Source organism: Ursus maritimus, unplaced genomic scaffold (genome assembly GCF_017311325.1).
Source record: "Ursus maritimus isolate PB19 unplaced genomic scaffold, ASM1731132v1 scaffold_3, whole genome shotgun sequence".
NCBI classification, from domain to species: Eukaryota; Metazoa; Chordata; class Mammalia; order Carnivora; family Ursidae; genus Ursus; species Ursus maritimus.
In genome coordinates, this window is record NW_024425563.1 from 67,169,826 (window position 1) to 67,188,853 (window position 19,028).

The 19,028-nt window shown below is 42.0% G+C and overlaps 1 protein-coding gene across 4 annotated transcripts in view; it reads left to right on the forward strand.

Annotated features, from left to right (window-relative positions):
• The window catches only part of LOC103658743 (serum paraoxonase/lactonase 3), a 33,513-nt gene extending 16,478 nt beyond the window's left edge, over positions 1-17,035 (forward strand). For 2 of the 4 annotated variants that reach the window (XM_008686265.2, XM_008686268.2), the window contains 5 exons: positions 1,767-1,893; positions 5,281-5,481; positions 6,504-6,585; positions 6,841-6,969; positions 9,391-10,037. In XM_008686265.2, coding sequence (XP_008684487.1) covers positions 1,767-1,893; positions 5,281-5,481; positions 6,504-6,585; positions 6,841-6,969; positions 9,391-9,549 — 698 coding nt within the window. In that variant the 3' untranslated portion in view covers positions 9,550-10,037. Of the gene's footprint in view, positions 1-1,766; positions 1,894-5,280; positions 5,482-6,503; positions 6,586-6,840; positions 6,970-9,390; positions 10,038-13,007 lie in introns of those variants that run through there. The other 2 variants (XM_008686267.2, XM_040644260.1) reach the window with 2 other exon arrangements.
• Positions 17,036-19,028: the final 1,993 nt, after the last annotated feature.

Sequence of the window (19,028 nt, forward strand, 5' to 3'; positions counted from 1 at the left end):
CAGAAGTAGAACCCAGGTGGTCTTCTTTTAATCCTATATCCTTTACTTGGGTGAAATTAGGGCTCCAGGCCCTGTCTAAATTATTTGAGTCACCGTTTTTTTTGTCTGACCTCTGGACACCTTCATTGGAAAAAGTATAATGAGTGACCAGATTAGCCTGGAGCTATTTGATTGCATGGGATAGTGTTAGAGGTGGGTTTTTTGTTTTTTTTTTTTTTTGAGGCATGGGAAGTAGGGGTTCATGTTTTGATTTTGTTCTGTTTTTGTTTTTTGAGATGGAACCAATTTACAGATTAACCCTCAAGCGTTTAATCAGACTTTTAGAAGCTGAATATATTATGATTGCAATCTTATTTTACTTATTAGTTACTTCCTTTGTGCATTTAACAGGGGCAAAATATTACATATAAATTGGAATGGAATGAGAAGACAAAAACCAAAAATACTCTTTTTTTTTTTTTAAGATTTTATTTATTTATTTGACAGAGAGGGACAGCGAGAGAGGGAACACAAGCAAGGGGAGTGGGAGAGGGAGAAGCAGGCTTCCCGCCTAGCAGAGAGCCTGATGTGGGGCTCGATCCCAGGACCCTGGGATCATGACCTGAGCTGAAGGCAGACGCTTAACAGCTGAGCCACCCAGGAGCCCCAAAACCAAAAATATTCTTACCGAGCATCTCTCCTATGGAAGGAGGGGTCCGGTAGAAGCCTAAAGAAGGGGTAAAACCAAGGCAGCATGTGTGATGTCCACGCTGCCACGTGGGGGCTGAAATCCAGCTCGGGCTTTGCTTGCCAAACCTCAGGCCCTGGAACAGAGCTGGGTTGGACTAAAAGAGAGATTCCCTGTGCGGGAGCGCCTTTCCTTAATTAGGGTGAAGGTACGTGTGTGGCTCTGGGGCCCTGAGTACAACCCCCGCATCTCAGAGCTGGCGCTTGCTCTATTGCACGATTGGGAACCCATCAAGAAAGGCATAGGGGACATGAATAGACAGGCCCTGCAAATGGAGGATGGGGCCAAGCTCTTTTCAGAGCTCGTCTGACCGAGAGCTTCCGTCAAGTCAGAAAACAGTATTTTGAGAAAACAGACGACTACCCTTCGTCCTGTCCCCAGCAATTCACATTTCAATATGAAAACAGCTAGGTGAACATTCTCAAGGTTGGCAGTACCTAGAACTGACTGGTCTTCTTTCTCTTGCATTCATATTCACTTCTGTGTCCGTCGGGCTCATCAAACATTGTTGTTGCAACGTTAGGTAGTTGACTTGTGTCAGAACTTTATTCTCTAGCTGGGACACGTTCCTTATTTTAAGATGTTTACCTAGCCCTGACATTTCTTGAATGTGTGTTGCAATGTAGGCGTTTCTCACAGAAAGGAATTCTCAGCATACTTTTGCTCACTTGCACCCCCTTCTTTTGCTGAAGGGCCACCTTGGGAAACCACATCCGTCTGTGCACCATTGTAGTTCTGTATCTTCCTGTTGGAGAGGGGATGTAGGTGAGGCTGAGGAGACCATTGAGAAACGTCTGGGCTTGGCTCTGCCACTTGGTGGCGGTGAAATTGCTGACGAGTTTTTCACCTCCTGAGCCTCAATTTTCTCAGTAAAATGGGGATTCCGACATTTGACCTCACAGGTGTACTGTGGGAATCAAAGGCAAGGTGTGTAAGAAAAGTGCTTGAACGTGACCAAGTTGTACGCCAAGTCTAGTAAGGTAATAATTGTTGCAGTAGAAGTAAACTTCTTGGAAATTATGCCTTTTTTCCACCTTAGACCATACTGTGTATCTTTACGTCGTGAATCATCCCCACATGAAGTCCACGGTGGAGAAATTTAAATTTGAGGAACAACAACGTTCTCTTGTACACCTGAAAACTATAAAACATGAACTTCTCAAAAGGTACGGAATTGAAGTATCTCGCACTTCTATTTATTTTGCGCCTCTGCCGTGTGCTTTGTTTTCTCTGGTTCAGCAGGCATTTTTTTCCCTAAAGCTCTCAAGAGGTTCCCATGGTGACACTGCCGAGCACCTCACTAGAAATCGCTGTATTCGGTATTGAATACCTTTATATTCTGCAACTTTCTGAAAGCACTTTAATCCTGTGAAGGTGCTCAGTGAGATTCCCAGCTCTAATTCCGTCCTCCACACCACAACAGTGCAAGACCCACTATTGGGCTCTCTTCAAACACCTACACCTTCTTCTAGTTGTCCCAGCAGGTTGTGTTCTGAGAGGCTTACCGACTGGGTGTTATAACCAGCCTCCAGATGGGCCACTCCTTTGTTCGCTGAAAGCTTCAGAGCAGGATTTGAAAAAAGGCTGTAGGCACACATGAAAATTCACATTTACTAAGCACTGACTACGTGCCAGGCCCTGTGTCAAAATACTTCATTTAATTCTCCCAACAGCCTTTAGTAATAGGCATGAGGAAACTGGGACCTAAGAAGTTTTGGGTTAAGTAACTTGCTCAAATTACATAATCAGTAAGTGGCAGAACCAGGGTGTAAGCCTAGATCGGGCTGAATTCAAAGCCAGACTCTCAGTCACAGTGATGAACATCCTTCATACTGTGTTGAGAAAAATACCTTAGTTTTTTAGTGGATAGTTTGCCTGTTCCAAGGCTGTAACAAACGAGGAAGAATTTGTCTTTTATAAAATGGACTCATCGCTGAAAGACAGTAGAAGTTAATCTTTTCTGTGATAGAAGAACAGGAAAAGAAATGCAAGGTCACCTTCTCTCCTTTGCTCTCTTTCTCAAAATCGTGTATGAGTTTCTCCCTGTAGAATTTGGGGGTGACAAAAGCAGAGGGCAGAAGAAGAGAAGTTGGGGTGACTGAGCTCTTCCCATGACGCATTGCACTGGGTTCTGAGGCACAGCGGGGACCAGGACCACCATGGGCTGACTGAGAAACTGAACAAATTTCTCAACCTATGTTTCAGTGTCTTCAGTGAATGGGGGTTCTCTCACTGGCCTGACTTACCTAACTGGTGATTGTGACACGTGACCTCACTGAACGAGTTCCTTTCGGTGAAAGCACAGCATGCGGGAAAACTCAACAGGCAGCTACTTTACTGGAGAATTACCATCCCAGGAAATGGAAGTGAGGGATCAGCCTGAGGGGGTGTCATGGGTTGAATTATGTCCTCTCAAAAAGATATGTTGAAATTTTAACCAGCCACCCCCTCCCTGCAACATCTCAGAACATAACCTTATTTAGAAACTGGATTACTGCAGATATACTTAGTTAAGATGAAGTTATACTAAAAGTGGGGGTGGATCCTTAATCCAATATGACTTGTGTCCTAATCAGAAGACAGACAGGGAGAATGCATGTGGGGATGGAGAGTGAGATTGGAGTGAAGCATCTACCAGCCAAGGACTGTCTAGAGCGACTGGCAGCCGGAAGAGGCAAGCACAGATCCTCCCACAGACGCCTCAGAAGGAGCATGGCTCTGTCAGCACCTTGATTTCAGACGTCTCGCCTCCTGGGAGACAGTAGATTTCTATTGCCTCACACCCCCAGTTTGTGGCACTCTGTGACGGCAGCACGAGGAAACTCATGCAGGGGAGGGGCTCTATCGAGTGTGTTATTAAGCCAGCCCCTGCTAAGTGCAACTGCCTGGAATCATGGGATTGTCCTCCTGTCAGCAGCGTGAGCCTCATTTTAGGACATTCTGGCCACAGTAAGAAAGGAGAAGAGTTTATTCACCAGTCCCATCTCCTATGAGGTTTGCCCCAAAGGGGTGTTAAGTCCTGCACGTTCCTGGTTGTGCATGTGCACGTCAAGCCTGGTGATATCCTGGGCTTCGGCATCCACACAGAAGGCTGGAAGTCGGAGCCTGAGGCCTGCCGCAGAAGTGAGGTAAGGCACTGCAAGACTGCGCTGGGGAAGGCCTGTCAGAACCAGGCAGAACTGGCTGAAGAAGTGCCGTCTGGAACAGGGCAGGTGACGCTCTGAGGACCTAAAGAGGATTTTTGAGAGGTGCCCTGATACACAACCTTAACAGAGCTTTTCAAGGGGTAGAACAAGGTGCTATAGGATCGAACTTAACCTATGGTGTCTGCCAATACTTTTTGGAAGAAGGAATGCTTAAGCAGAGACCCAAAAGATGAGTGGCCTAATGACCTTGGGAAAGTCATTGTAAATCAAAACCTCAAAGTATTTCCTGTTTCATCCAAATTTTTTTCTAAATTTAATCTAAAAGTATTTAATCTTTTTTTTACATTTTTAAGTCACTATCTCTTTTTTCTTTTCCAAAATGTAAATGACTGTATTGCTCTTTACTCTTATAAGAGTCTGACTTCTTTCTTTTAAAAATTTCAATAATACCAAAGAACATAAGCAAGAAAAAATAGCACTCACAATCCCAATATAAAGATCAGAATGAACTGGGTTATGTTACAATAACAGAAAAGAAAAACTAACATTTTTAGTGGCTCAAAACCACAATTTTTTTTTCTTACTCATGCCGTATGCCCAATGTAAGTGATTCAAGGACTCAATTTTATATTGTCCTCACGTAGGGCCTTAAGAGGCCACACTTTTAGTCATCAGAAAAGCTGCTGGTGGGGCGCCTGGGTGGCTCAGTCGTTAAGCGTCTGCCTTTGGTTCAGGGCGTGATCCCGGCATTCTGGGATCAAGCCCCACATCAGGCTCCTCCGCTGGAAGCCTGCTTCTTCCTCTCCCACTCCCCTTGCTTGTGTTCCCTCTCTCACTGGCTGTCTCTCTCTGTCACATAAATAAATAAAATCTTAAAAAAAAAGTTGCTGGTTACTGTTGAAGGGTAAGGGAAGCATGGCGGATAACAAACTGGCTCGTCTTCTTTCTGGAAGGCACGAGTATCACTTCATTTCACTGGCCAAAAGCAAGTCACATGGCTGGGACAAAGATGCAGGGCATAGAGAAGCCGAATTCTAGAAGAAAGAGAACCAGAGCATTGGTGACCACCGATAATAACCATTACTGCCCTACAACCCCCACAGATAACCATTATTAACATTTACAAGTCAATTGTACAATTTGGAGTTGAGGTTTGTTTGTGTATCTATGTGTTTTTGCTGACTTCTGTGGAAGGGAAGATTGAGAAAATAAACAGCTTAAAGAAAACCCATCAGGTGCAATGAAATATCATGTACGTTGTGTGGAATTTCTTAATTCATACTGCTTCACATATACTTTTTCAAATGGATGAACATAATGGTCTTTGAGATTCGGGGTTTTTGACAACAATCTAGATATTTAAATACTCTGTGGTTTTGCTCTCTCTCTTTCTTTTTTTCACTTTAGCCTGAATGACATTGTGGTTCTTGGACCAGAGCAGTTTTATGCCACGAGAGACCACTACTTTACCAACTTCTTCTTGGTACTATTAGAGATTATCATGGATCTTCATTGGACTTATGTTGTTTTCTACAGTCCAACAGAGGTCAAAGTGGTAGCCGAAGGATTTAGTTCTGCCAATGGGATCACAGTCTCACTGGACAAAAAGTAAGCTTTTATAATTTTCCAATACTTTGCTCTTGACATTTTAGCGGATTCCTTCCTTTAAGAGGTGATTACTTCCTTAGGCTTAAGTAGTCACTATATCAGCGGAAGGATCAGCTGTGGCCAGGGTTCGTTCACACTGTGTGTGATCGCAAGCACACTGTTTGTCCTCTTGCATGTCAGGCTCCCCCCAGTGAAGTGAAGGCTGTGGACTCAACGAGGTGAGACCCTTGTTCCAATTTATTGTGAGACTCTAGAAACACAGTTACCCAACACACTGAAAAGGAGAACAAACGCACAGTATCTCTGCCCTTGATGAGGCTGAAAGCTGTTTAACCACTTACACTAAGTTGAGTTACCCAAAAGTTCTTTTTAGAGAAGGAGACCTGACTTAGATTGGGCATTGTGATTGTATAAATTTCAGATTTACTGATATACTGCAGGAGAATTTTCTGTAAGAAAATACAATTTTATGCAACATGAAATTCTCCGAGAAACTCTTTTAAAGTGTTTTGAAATGGAAGGTTTTTTTAAAAAGAGAAGTACCCATGAATATTAAGATGTGCATTTGAGATATCTGAGACGATCCATGTAGAAAACAACTCTAAGTGTTCTTCCTCTTTTTAAAAATGATTGTGATTGAGCCTCCTGGTCGTCTGATACTCCTTTGTAAGCGCTAGTTTTTTGTGGAAGTATTGACTCTTTTGACCTTATAATAAAGAGGTCTGCTTACCTCCACCCAATTTAAGGAATCAACTGTGACTCCTAAGTAACGAGACTGAGCTTATATGTCACCTAGAAACACCAAGTTCACTACTTTATAGTCACAGCTCATATCTAAAGCTTACTTAAAGCTCTTGAAGAATACAAAAATAAGACGCTCTTATCTTCTTGTACTATGGTTTAGAAAGACATTGCAGTGGCATGTGGCACTCTTGTGAATTGTTAGACCTCTCCTCCAAAGTAAAAGTTACTGTCATCTCTCAATATTACTTGCTTACACATAAATTCTATTCACTTCAAAGGTATATCTATGCAGCCGATGTAGCCGCTCAGAACATTCATGTACTGAAAAAACACGAGAACTGGGATTTAACTCAAGTGAAGGTAAAAGTCCCCTGGCTGGCCAACCCAACATGGCCTTAAGATCGGCTCCCATGCCTGACCTAGAAATGTGCTCTTTGAATGCAGGAAACATGACTATTTTAGAAGAATATCAGTGAGATTGTGCTTGCACTTCTAAAATTCAGTTGTAAGGGCCTTAAAAAGACCCATTTCAGGAGCCAGAAGGAGCTGGTGGGAGGGAGGAGGGGTAGAGGAGAAAGTTGGAACAATGTCTTTTTATTTCCTCTTTGTTGGAAGGTAATCCATCTGGGCATCTTAGTGGATAACTTAACTGAGGATCCGGACACGGGAGATATTTGGGCAGGATGCCACCCTAATGGCATGAAGCTGCTGATCTATAACCCTGAGGATCCTCCAGGCTCCGAAGTAAGTTCCTGTATTTCTCTGAGCTCACAGGCAAAGCTGCAAGAACAATTTGTTGAGGTGACTTGGGAGAATTTAGTGGGTCACATGCGGCATTCCAGAACTGAACGAGTTCTGCATATGGAAAAAGCAGAGATTTTGGCGGGATGGGGAGATACAGCCCATTAACCTTTTCAGGTCTCCTGGTGCCAATTTAACATCAGTGCTAGACAACATGTCTCATCCTTGCAAGGGTTGTACTTGCTATTGGGAGGAATAGATAAGTAGGAGCTTGATGATTCACGTTGACCTAGATTGCTATGTCATATTTCCAATCAGGATATAGGCTCTGAGAAGGGCCTGAAGTTAGGCAAAGGGAGTCCTATGTGGGACCATCGTCTTTCCCACCACCTACCATGAAGCTCAAAAGAAAGGATTTAAATGACTGTAGTCTCGAAACAAAATTAGTTTTTGCCACCAGGGTCTAATATATATGATCGTGTTGAAGAATGTCTCATTTTAAAGATGTTATTTGTGTTATTTAAAATCTCTTCTAAAACAGGGGTGTCTAGGTGTCTCAGTTGGTTAAGCACCTGACTCTTGATCACAGCTCAGGTCTCGACCTCAGGGTCGTGAGTTCAAACCCCATGTTGGGCTCCACGATGGTGTGGAACCTATGTAGAAAAGAAAAAGAAAAAAGAAAAAATATCTTCTAAAACAATAGCATACACCATTGAATTTTATATGACATTAAAAACAAGAGCAGCATTTTCTACAGCACTGAGTTTAAGAATAACAAATCTCTAGTAAGTTCAGTATAGATAGAAATTCTTGGCACACATACTCTGAGAGATTAATTCACAAAAATTTATTGAGCGCTTATATGGGCCAGACTTTGTTCTAATGCCTGGAATGTATCAAAAAACAAAACATACAAAGATCTCTGCTCTTCTGGATTTGGGGGATAGACATTAAACAATAAGCATAAGAAATAAATTAATTATATAGTAAGCTTAAAGGTGGTTAAGTTCTACGGGAAAAAAAAGTATAACAGGGTAGAGGGGATCAGGATTACTGTGAACAGGGGGATGGACAGTCCTAGTATTAAATACAGAAATCAGGGTAGTCCTCATTGAGAAGGTAAGGTTTGGAGAAAGATACAATGTTTGAATCTAGGTTTGGGGAGTTGGGAAATTCCGATTCAAACCCTAGCCTGGTAATTAATTGGCCCTGGTAACATACACTGATTTCTGCTTCCAATATTGCTCTTCCTCAGTTAAAAAGAAAAAAAAAATTTTCTCTAATTTATTACACATTAGTCACAGCTTCTTAAAAACAAACAAACAAGCAAAAACACCAAAAAATATAAAGAGAAACAAAAATCTGAGCCTAGAGCCTAAGCTAGCAATCTACCTTGGCTTGGTATCCATGCCCCTCAAAGGGATACATATTACTCTTTTATAAGCACCCAACAATGTCTGCTGTAGGAGAACGAAATTATGATCCGTAGCATGTTTGGAAAGTTGGTTAGGATCTTTCTCATGTCTCTATTTTCAAGTTCATCGTATGTTTATTTTAGATAAGACTTCCTCCTTCACAAAGACACCCTTCACTTGTGGTTGAGGCTAAGCTTTTCTACACAAATTCCAAGTTTGAGAATTTTCATGTAACAAACCTGAGATGAAGTTACAGGATCTTCCTTAAGATGAAGAAACAAAACTCAACTCAACTCTATTCTAATACGTGTTGATACATATTCATGACTCATGAATTTCTAACTGGTTTCCTTTAATCCCTATCGTGTTCTATTTGAGTGAACTTCATCCAGGCTATTTAGAGAACCGAGGGCTTACATGTTTACCAACGCGCACACTAAAGTGTATTAATCTCGAGGGTCAGTAACAGTAGTAGGCGGGGTATGTCAGATTGAATTCCAAAGTATGCATTCTTCCTGCTTCCTAGCCACGTTATGGATTCGAGGGGGGCTCTAGCTGGGAAACTACCATCGCACTGGTTACGAGGTTAGGTTGGCTTGCTAACTGAGTGTCCCTTCATCCTTTCTCTCTTGTGTTTCTCTCCCCACACAGTAGGCCTGGTCAAAGGCAAGACCCTTCCCCACAGAGGAATGCTATTCACTCGAGAATTAGATAAGAGCACCCACTGGTTCTCACATCCTTCTTCTATGGGAGATGCTTGAACTATCAAAATTGTGTAAACAATCTTGTTGGGGAATTTGGCGAATGTCAGATAACCAGTCCACTTGATTGCTTAGATATAATTAGATCATTAATACTGTCATCAGAATAAGAAAAAAAAATAATAGTACACACATTTCAGTGTATTGATTTATGGGAAATATATTAGTCCTGGAGTATTTGGGAAGGAACATGTCACTGGCAGCCTTTTGCTCATATAGTATACTGACGAATAATCTTTTCTTGACAGGTGCTTCGCATCCAGAATGTTTTGTCTGAGAAGCCTAAAATAAGCACTGAGTATGCCAATAATGGCTCTGTGCTTCAGGGAAGCTCCGTGGCTTCTGTGTACCACGGAAAACTTCTCATAGGCACGGTATTTCACAAAGCTCTGTACTGTTTGCTCTAGACTCCAGACATTCCAGAAAGTCTTGTCAATCAATGAAAGACAAAATTGCAAGCAGCAAAATAAATGTGTTTATTTGGGGGTCTTAGGGATTGCAACATGGGAGACACAGATTCGACCAGAATTGAAAGCGTGCTCCAGAGAGACAAAGGAGGTTAGAGTTTTTAAAGAGGAAAGAGGGGATTTACGTAAGTTGTTTGAAGAAAAGGTGCTTGGTGTTGGTGTAGCTGCAGTTACACTGACCTCTGTGTGATTGTGTTAGGGTGAGGCAGAAAGTCCGTTTACGCCCATTTTAACACCTGGCAGATGGCTCGGCTTTTAGCTGAGCTCAGCAAAAATTCTGAGAATTTGCTAGAGAACATGTGTGTAAGCCCCACCTCGATGTCCTCCCGGCTCCATTTTAAATAACTCTCTTAGTAATGGTCACTCACTTTTATTGTCTCTGTTGTAAATCTACATGTTTGGTAAAAATAAACCCGTAATTAGGGGCACCTGGGTGGCTTAGTCGGTGAAGCGTCTGCCTTCCCAGGGTCCTGGGATCGAGCCCCACATCAGGCTCCCTACTCAGTGGGGAGTCTGTTTCTTTCTGCCTCTTCCCCAGCTTGTGCTCTCTCTCCGTCTCTCTCTCTCTCACACTCTCTCACAAGTAAATAAATAAAATCTTTTAAAAAATTACCCATAATTATATGATAAGTGGAATCATACATAAATGACAACCACCAATAATAGTATGCCCGGCTTTTCTTGGTGAAGAAGCCTCGCAATTAAGTAATATCCGCCAAGTCGTAAGTCAAGTTAGTGGCAGTCCAATAAGAAGCCCTACTTCTCAATGCTTTTTGTCCAGTATCTGCAATATTCTTTCTCCAGTAAGGTGTGTAAGCTGTGGTATCCAGCTCACCCAGGGCTCCTCGCCAACTGTGAAGCAAAACTACTTCCTACAACGGATGACCCGAGCCTCCTGCAGCCCAGATCAGGAGCAAAGCTCAAATACTGACGGTTCCCCTTCTCTTCCTGTGGTTGTGCTAGGCCCCAAACTGCCAGTCAAGTGCCTAGGCCATGGAAAAAAGCAAGAGCCGGCACCACGAAACTGCCCAAAGCCTTCTTAAACTTGCAGTCTCTCCAGTACACACAGGAAATAGGCTCTGGAAAATCTGAGGAGACAGGCCTCACTGGCTACTTTAGGGCAGAAAGGGCTGATCTGTTCCCTTGTAACAGGTGTTTCTGCGTAGTGCTATCTGTGTCTGGAGTACTCCAATCGGCTTACCTCAGAACTACGGGATGCAGCCTTAGGGCTGTGACCTGCAACTGCTTCAGACTTTCCCTGTGGTTAATTCAATACACACCCTATTAATTAACATCCCACAGACTTCAAACCAAGGAATCAGAAATAAATACTATGGTTCTGGGTTCAAGTCCCGTCTTAAGGACCAACTCAACCTTAATTTGATGAGAATGAATAGAAATGTCCCTTTTCTGGTAAAAAACCAGGACAACCTTTAGCAAGTCACTAATGGGAGTCAGTCTGCCCCAGCACCCCACCCTCTTTTCCTTTCACAACTTCTGCTGGGGAGTAGTTAGTTGATTTTTTCCCCCTTTCCTCTGGGGATGGGGAATTGAGGAAGCTTCTTTATTTCCTAAAGTTTTTTGCTCAATTAGATCTAAGTTTTGCTGAAAAGTTTTGTATCAGGGTAAAATTCTACTATGTAGCCCATGCAACCCTTTCTGATTCAGACAAGAAGACTGTAGTTTCCATTGATACAGGGGAGGAAGGACCCAGTAGAATGTTCTAGTCAGTTCTTAGATTTTAAGTTTCAAAAGCCTAATCATCAGAGAGATACAGGAAAAAAAAAAGAATAACTATGAGCAATAACGAAGACACAGTCAATTAAAAAAAAATGTCTTATTCTCTGTCCCTAACCCTTACACCCAATAGATTATATAAAGTTTGCCAGACTAGAGGGAACATGGAAAGCTAGAGGTGGCATGACTGAGGGCATTTTGATGCTGGTGGGTTCCTGAGAATTGGCACTGCCCTGGCTTCTCCCCAGGCCAATTTAGGAAGGGTTGGATGATAAAACCCCCACAGCCATTTGGGGGATCTGATTGTTGAAAGACCAATGTGTCCTTTCACAGAGAGGGCTTAGGAAAGTCACAGGGCTCTGGGGTTCGCCTTCATGTAGGTGGTCCCAATCTTTATGTGATTATCTTGAGCCTCTTCTGTCACTTGGTATGGGAAGGAGAGGGATTCCCCCTCCTAATAAATGTTGCATTTTGGTGACTCATTGTAATCCCTTCCCCGGTCTCTCTGTTTAAATTGTCAGAGATGTACCTGGGGTATACGGTGATGATTAGGGGTAGTTCAGCTCAAGAAGGAGAAAATAGTAAAGATAAGAGCAAAAACCTATATGGTAGCCAGAGCCAAGATGGCCCCTAGTGATGCTTACTTCCTGGTATTCATTCCCTTGCATAGTTTTTCCCACACCAAATATGGTTGTCCTCTGTTATCGAGAGCATATTCTAGAAATGATGATATGTGACTGTCAAGGCTAGGTTATATAAAAAGATTACCATTTTGACCTTGCTCATGAAAATCATGCATCATGATAAAAGTTTCTTGCTGTTTTAAAATGCTAAGCTCTGGAGTACTTTGTTATAATAATTAGCCAACTAATGAAACAGGAAACCATGTATAATGTAGAGATTCAACAAAAGCCAAAAAGTTCATTCTTTAAAAAGATTAATAAAAACTAATACACGTTTGGTGAGACTTATCAAGAAAAAGAATGGCTCAATTATCCAGTGTCAAAAATGAAAAATAAGACATGCAGATTCTATAGACATTAGAGAGATAAAAAAGGAGTTGATGAACTACTTTATGCCAACAAATTTGAAATTTTTATGAAAAGAACAAACTTCTAGAAAGAATATAACACTCCATTAACTAGGGTAAGACTAAACCATTATAATATATAGAGCAAAAATATAATGCCTTTTTAAAAAATGTGTGTTTATTTGTCTTTCATTTTCCAGTTCTCAGGAGAGTGACTGATGGGACAGCTTCCCTTGATGGGGCCGTTCAGAAACATTGCTGGTCCAGATGTAGCAGGAAAGGGAAGGCACACTCAAACACGGCTATTGAAGGAAGTTCTTTCAGGGCACAGCTGACACAAGAGTAGGAAGGTTAAGGGACACTAACAAGGTACAATCTAACACCCCAGTGCTAGCAGTGGAGAGGGAGAGAAGAGGGGTAGAGGATGGGGAGGCCAAGGACTCTTTCTAACTGCAGGCTCGAAGCAACAAGGTGTGGAAGCAGCTACTAGAATCAGAAGAGAATAGATAATGTAGAGACCGTCACAAAAGATGCTGTGGTCATTGGTAGAAGGAGGCCGCCACCCTGTGACAATTCAGAGAGAAAGCAGAGGAAATAAATATCTTGACTTAACTCCCCTTTGCCCTCCCAGTTAGAAGCCAGAAGACAAGGGAAGCTATCCGTGGAGCCCGTAAAGCCTCCAGGATACAGAGCCATGGGGAGTGGCACGGAGAGTGGATCTTGATCGTCATGTTGCTGCACCATTGTCCAGGGGACTAGTTATCTGCCCAGTGAAAGCGAGGTCACCACCACATCTGTGTCCACCCAACTGGAAGGAGAAAGAGGAGAGAGGACGTCAAGGAGAAATACCCAGCGTCTTAAGGCCCAGGACTAGAAATGGTAGTCATTATTTCTTCTCCCTCACTAATGGTAAAGACTAATCACTTGGCCACACCTAACTAACTGGAAGGAAAACTGAGTGACGTCATGTGACTGGAGAGGCATATGTTCCAGGAGAGAGAAAGAATAAATTTTAGTGAACAATTCCTAATCCCCGTGCCATGGTCCAGCCTTCAGCCACTAAATATCCCTCTGTACCTTTCTCCCTTGCCAAGGAACATAAACGAAATTTCTATCCAATTTCTGGATCCAGCTCAAAGCCCAGGACCTCTGGGTGAGGTTTTGACTTCCGCATTAGGTGCATATATGGCTGCATGTGGCCGTCTAGAAAATAAGATTACTGCCCCGTACACGCATCCAATTACAATGGGTGAGGATGAACTCAAACACTCTCTGTAAACGAAAGGAGGGACGGAGTACACTCAGCTCCGGAACAAGATTATTCCACCAGAGAGGAATTGAGAAGCTTCCTTGTCTTGGCAGTGATGTACTTTCCCATGTTCTCTATGAATCCAAATTTTGCCCCTTGGGAATGTTTCCTAGTGCTTTATGCTTTAAGGCCACAGCTGAAGTGCATCTTGGAAAGACTGTAATTTTAGTAGCCTCCTTCCTACAGGTGTAGGTTTGAGAGTCTGAGGACGTTTTCAGGTCAGGTTTTTGCTTGCTTTTGAAATTAAGTAGCTAAGAAACCCGATAGGCTTCTGCGTCTGCTTGTTTTCATTCAGTGCCATGTGCCAACAACAACTCGCTCAGATTTCCTTTTGGAACATTGTTTTTAAGCCCACTTTACTTCCTGGTTTCCGTGTCTATGCATTGCTCTCATTTAAATGCTGTCTCCTTTGAGGCTGTCTGAATAATGGGTAAAGTGAGGCCATACCATTAATATAATCTTCCACAGTGCTAGATGCCTTAGCTTTCCTAATTGGGAGGAATTTGGGGAAAGCTACAAGTCGTAGCAATCCTACCTCCTGCTGTTGGGGACAGAACCGCATTTCCAGACCTTCTCAATAGTCTTCTGCTTTATTTCCCCTAGTTTCTACCTGAGCCCATAGTTTCCTTACTGTCCTCTATTACAAACATCAAAGAACAACCAACACACATCAACATTCTTGTTACTCTCTGGTTAAGTGGCCAGCCTTTCAGATGACTGCAGGAAACAGTTTTATTATACATTTTTGTGATGACACTACAAGGGTCTGCAATTTTGCATCCTGTGACATCTGTTTCCTCAATTCTAGTCTAACCACATACTGAAGATTATTCTTAGAAACCCATTTCTAGGTTCAAATTTCTATGTTTCTAAGGTCATGCTAAGCTATTGTAACAAAGGGACCCCACATGTAGTGGCTTAAAGAATATAGACATTGCTAGAAGGTAGTACATCGTAGTGGGTGAGAGCACAGTTTGGGGAAACCAGTTTTCTGGATTTGAATCCCAGCTCAGTTGCTTACTAACCGGGCAACTCTGACCTTGTCTGAGTCTGTTTTGTTATCTTTAAAACTGAGGTAATGGGGTCTCTAGATGGCTTGCTTGGTTGGGCATCTGACTCTTGGTTTCAGCTCAGGTGGTGATCTTGGGGTCATGGGAACGAGCCCTGTATTGGGCTCTGTGCTTGGCATGGAGTCTGCTTGAGATTCTCTTGCTCTCCTTATGACCCTCCCTGGCTCACTCTCGCTCTCTCTCTGTCTCTTATAAATTGATTAATTAATTGATAAAATTGAGGTAATAATAGTAACTACCACCTAGGGTTGGTAAGAGGATTAGAAGAGATAGTATATGTAAAACTTTGAACAGTGCTTGTTATGTGCCAGTGTTACATTAGTGCTTGCTAATTTAAAAAAATACATTTCTAATCTCTTCCATATAAAAAAAAAATTGCAGATGAGCGTTCCTGAGACAGATCAGTGTGAAAATTCAAATCCTTGTGGTAGTTCAGGGGCCTAGCAGTTTCCATGCGGTTGGCATTTGTCCCGTAGAGCACTGTCATCTTCACGGTCCATCATCGTATTGGAGTCCATCCCATGGAAATGGGAGAGAGGAAATGGGAGGAGGCGTACCAGATGTCTGCAGGCCCAACTGGAAATGGCACAGGCTGCTTCCACTGACATTCTCTTAATAAGAGCGTAGTCGTATGGCTATACCTGATTGGAAGCAAGGCTGGAAAATTAAGTTTGGCTGGGGAGCCTTGTGCCCAGAAAGGAGGGCTTTGGGTAGGTAGCTAGTGTCCTCTACCATAGTACCTTAAATGGACTCAAAAAGAGTTTGGAAATCATAATTCTATACTCATTAAAGAAATTAGTAATAAAAATCATCACATTAAAAGAAACTAAAAACTAGAGAAATCACATGTTGATAAAGTTGAAATGGATAAATTATAGTAAATCCATACAATGAAATACTATCTAGCCGTGTATACCACAATTAGAGCCATGTGGAATGACATGGATGAATTCCACAAATAATGAGCACAAATGTTGAACTAACAACAACAACAACAACAAAGTGAATACATGTAGTATGCTTTTATTTGTGGAACATTCCAAAGGAAGCAAAATTAAACAATGTTGTTTGAGGATGCGTGTGTAAGTGATTGAGTTAGAGGGAGCACAGAGGTGATAGCTATCACAAAACTCAGGGTAGTGGCTGCCTCTAGGGAAAGTGGGGATTGTGGTCAGAGAATGATACATGGAGAAACTTCTACAGTACTGACAATATTATATTTCGTGACTTGAATGGTAGTTTACATTGATATTTCTTTTATAATCATTCTATAATCATGTATATATTTTTTTCATAGATCTCAGGCATATGCAATATATCTCACAATAGATTTTTCATGCATATGGAAGAGCTAAGTTAACTTCAAAAAATAAAAATGAATGGCAGAAGTAGCCCTAAAAATAAAAAGTTCAGTATTTTTGAAAGAAAAAAGAAGGTAGATCAATGGAATAGAGATCTCAGAGATATTTCTCTTTGGGGAATTAATACCGGATAAAGTTAGCAGTACCAATTAATAGGCAAGGGATGTTTGCTTAGGAGATGACATTGGGAGAATGGACTCACTCTATGGAAGGAAATAAACCTATGTCCTACCTAACATCACTGGGTAACTACCCAACAGGTGTCTATAGCCTTTGGAGTTAATAGAAGACAATGTAGGACTGTATCTTTATGACCTAAGGGTAGAGAAGGACTTCCAAAATAAAATCTCAAAAATATAAATCCTCTGAAAAAAGTTGGTTGAATTTGAGTCATCAAAATGAAGGATTTCCATTCAGGGAAGGTCATCATTGACAAAGATAAGACAAATATCAGAATGAGAAATATTTGCAATGTCAAACTGACAAGGTATTATTAAGTACAATATATTAGGAAGTCTAGAGAATAACAAAATGGAGATCGTAACCCCAAAGAATCAGACGCAAATGGTATGAAGGAGCAATTTACAGAAGACGGAAAAATCAAGCACATGAAAAGATGCTCAGATGCACAGAATTCTTAGTAATTGGACGAGTGTCATTTCAGACGGCACAGTAGGGGCGCCTGGTGGTGTAGCCGGTGAAGTGGCTGCCTTTGGCTCAGGTCATGATCCTGGAGTCCCGGATGGAGCCCCAGAGCCCCACCTTGCTCCCTGCTCAGCGGGAGTCTGACCCACCCCCCACTCGTGCTCTCTTTCTCTCTCTCTCAAATAAATGGATAAAATATTTAAAAAATAAAACTGCACTCTAAATTGCTTTGTACCTATTAGACTACCAAAAATTAAAAGGCTCATATCGCCAAGTGTCGACGGTGTGGTGAGGTTACAGGGGATATAGGAGACGTCTCTCGTCTTCGGTGAGAGTGTGGATGGTTGCAGCCACAACAGGTGAGATCGAGGCATCACAAAGGACTGTCAGGCTCAGAACCACGTCTGTAGCCGAGGTCCATGCCAGCAAGCCAGATGCTTGCAATACAGACTCTTCCCTTAATCAGTTTCAAATTTTAATCTCATTGAAGCCATTCTGATTTATAGACACAGAATTATATCCTGTACTGCAGCTTCAAGATTGTTGGGAAAATAATAGGTTCTAGTTTCTTCTTCTGCAGAACAGGAAGGCAAGAGACTAGAAGACAAGAGACTGACCACCTCCTCCCCCATCCCCCCAACTGAGGTTCAGGTACTGGAGTTTTATAAAATCTCTCTGCACAGTTCTAATGTGTGCAAGGGTTTTAAAACATGGCACCCAAAGGATGCTGAAAGAGAGGTGGAAGGTGCTTTAGTGTTTCCACCATGAGTAAGACCTGAATGCACTACTCGGTATTATTGATGTACTTGTGTTCATATTGTTTGTCACAAGACGGGAGGAATTTGTCAACAGCAAGAAAACAAACCACATACCTTTTGCCAAAACTCATTTTTCCCACACAATGAGGTTGTTCAGAAAAGCAATTTACTGGAGATGTAAAAGACCATAATTAGCATATTCGAGAGCAAGTAATCCAATTGAGGAAAACCAAGAGGAATGTGCTGAAGTTGGAGCACAGACCGTAGTGGAAACTTTTAACACACTTAATTTGATACTCTCTGGAACAGACAGTAGAAAAAGCTCAGTCCATCAGGGATGACTTTGGGAAATGGAGAAATGAACACTTAACCACAAAATTGTGCTCTTAGAGCTCGAGGCTTTGCCCACCACAGGAGTCCTGTGGTTTCTAAGAGCTAGCTGGCGAATCACACAAACCTGCAGAGGATCAGTGATCGCATCAAGAGGTAAGACCTAAACGACACGCAGACGGAGTACGATGTGAAGTGTTATTTCTACTACAGAAAACATAGTGGCTTCTGCAGTGACTATGAAGATTGCCTGTGGGTAGGATGTAAACTCCAGATCTTTGGAAAATAAATTGTGCACGAATGGATTCTAGGGAGGCCCACTGGCATTCAAAACGATCATATATGCTAAAAGTCACACACACACACACACACACACACATACACACATAATAAATGGAAATAGTAAAATCAGATGTGTTCTACCTTAACAAGTTTAAATATTTTGGTCCTTTCCTTATCTTTTTCTTGTTGCTCTCATTCCTTTCCAGGATTTCTCCTGATGAGCCCTGTCTCATTAAATCATGTGCTTCTGAAATCTTCTCTCAATCTCTACTTTTAAGGAACCAGACATAGACACTTGACATCATTCCCGTTTGCCCAAGAGAGAAGCCAGATACTCACCTTCTCAACCTCTCTGGTAGGTTGGGTAACTGTTGCCCAACTACTCTGTGTCTCTTCTTGTTGGTACCTTCAGTAGGCTGATGCCACATCTCTGAGACTGGAGCTCAAGAGTGACCATACAACTTAGTTTGGCCAATGAAATGTTGATAGAAGTAACATATGTCACTTTCAGGTAGAAATTTTAAGAGCTGGTATGTGTTTCATTGCGTCTCTTTTCTCTTTGCCCCCAAACTGGTAGTATTCTAGATACAGTCTGCTCTGCCAGTCTGGATCCTGAATTGGTGATGGTAGGAAGCAGAGCTGCCACCAGCCTGCAATGGACATGTACATGAGGGATCAATAAGCCATTGTGGTAAGCCCCTGTGACAGCACGCTGTAATAGTTCATCCATTTTCATTTGCTGTGTGTAGTATTTCATTGTATAAATATACCACAATTTATTTATCCATTCCACTATTGCTAGACATTTATGTTGTACACAGATTTCTTAAATATTATGAACCATGCTGCAATGAACTTTCTTGTTCATTTAATACACATATGTACTTTAATGTAAAC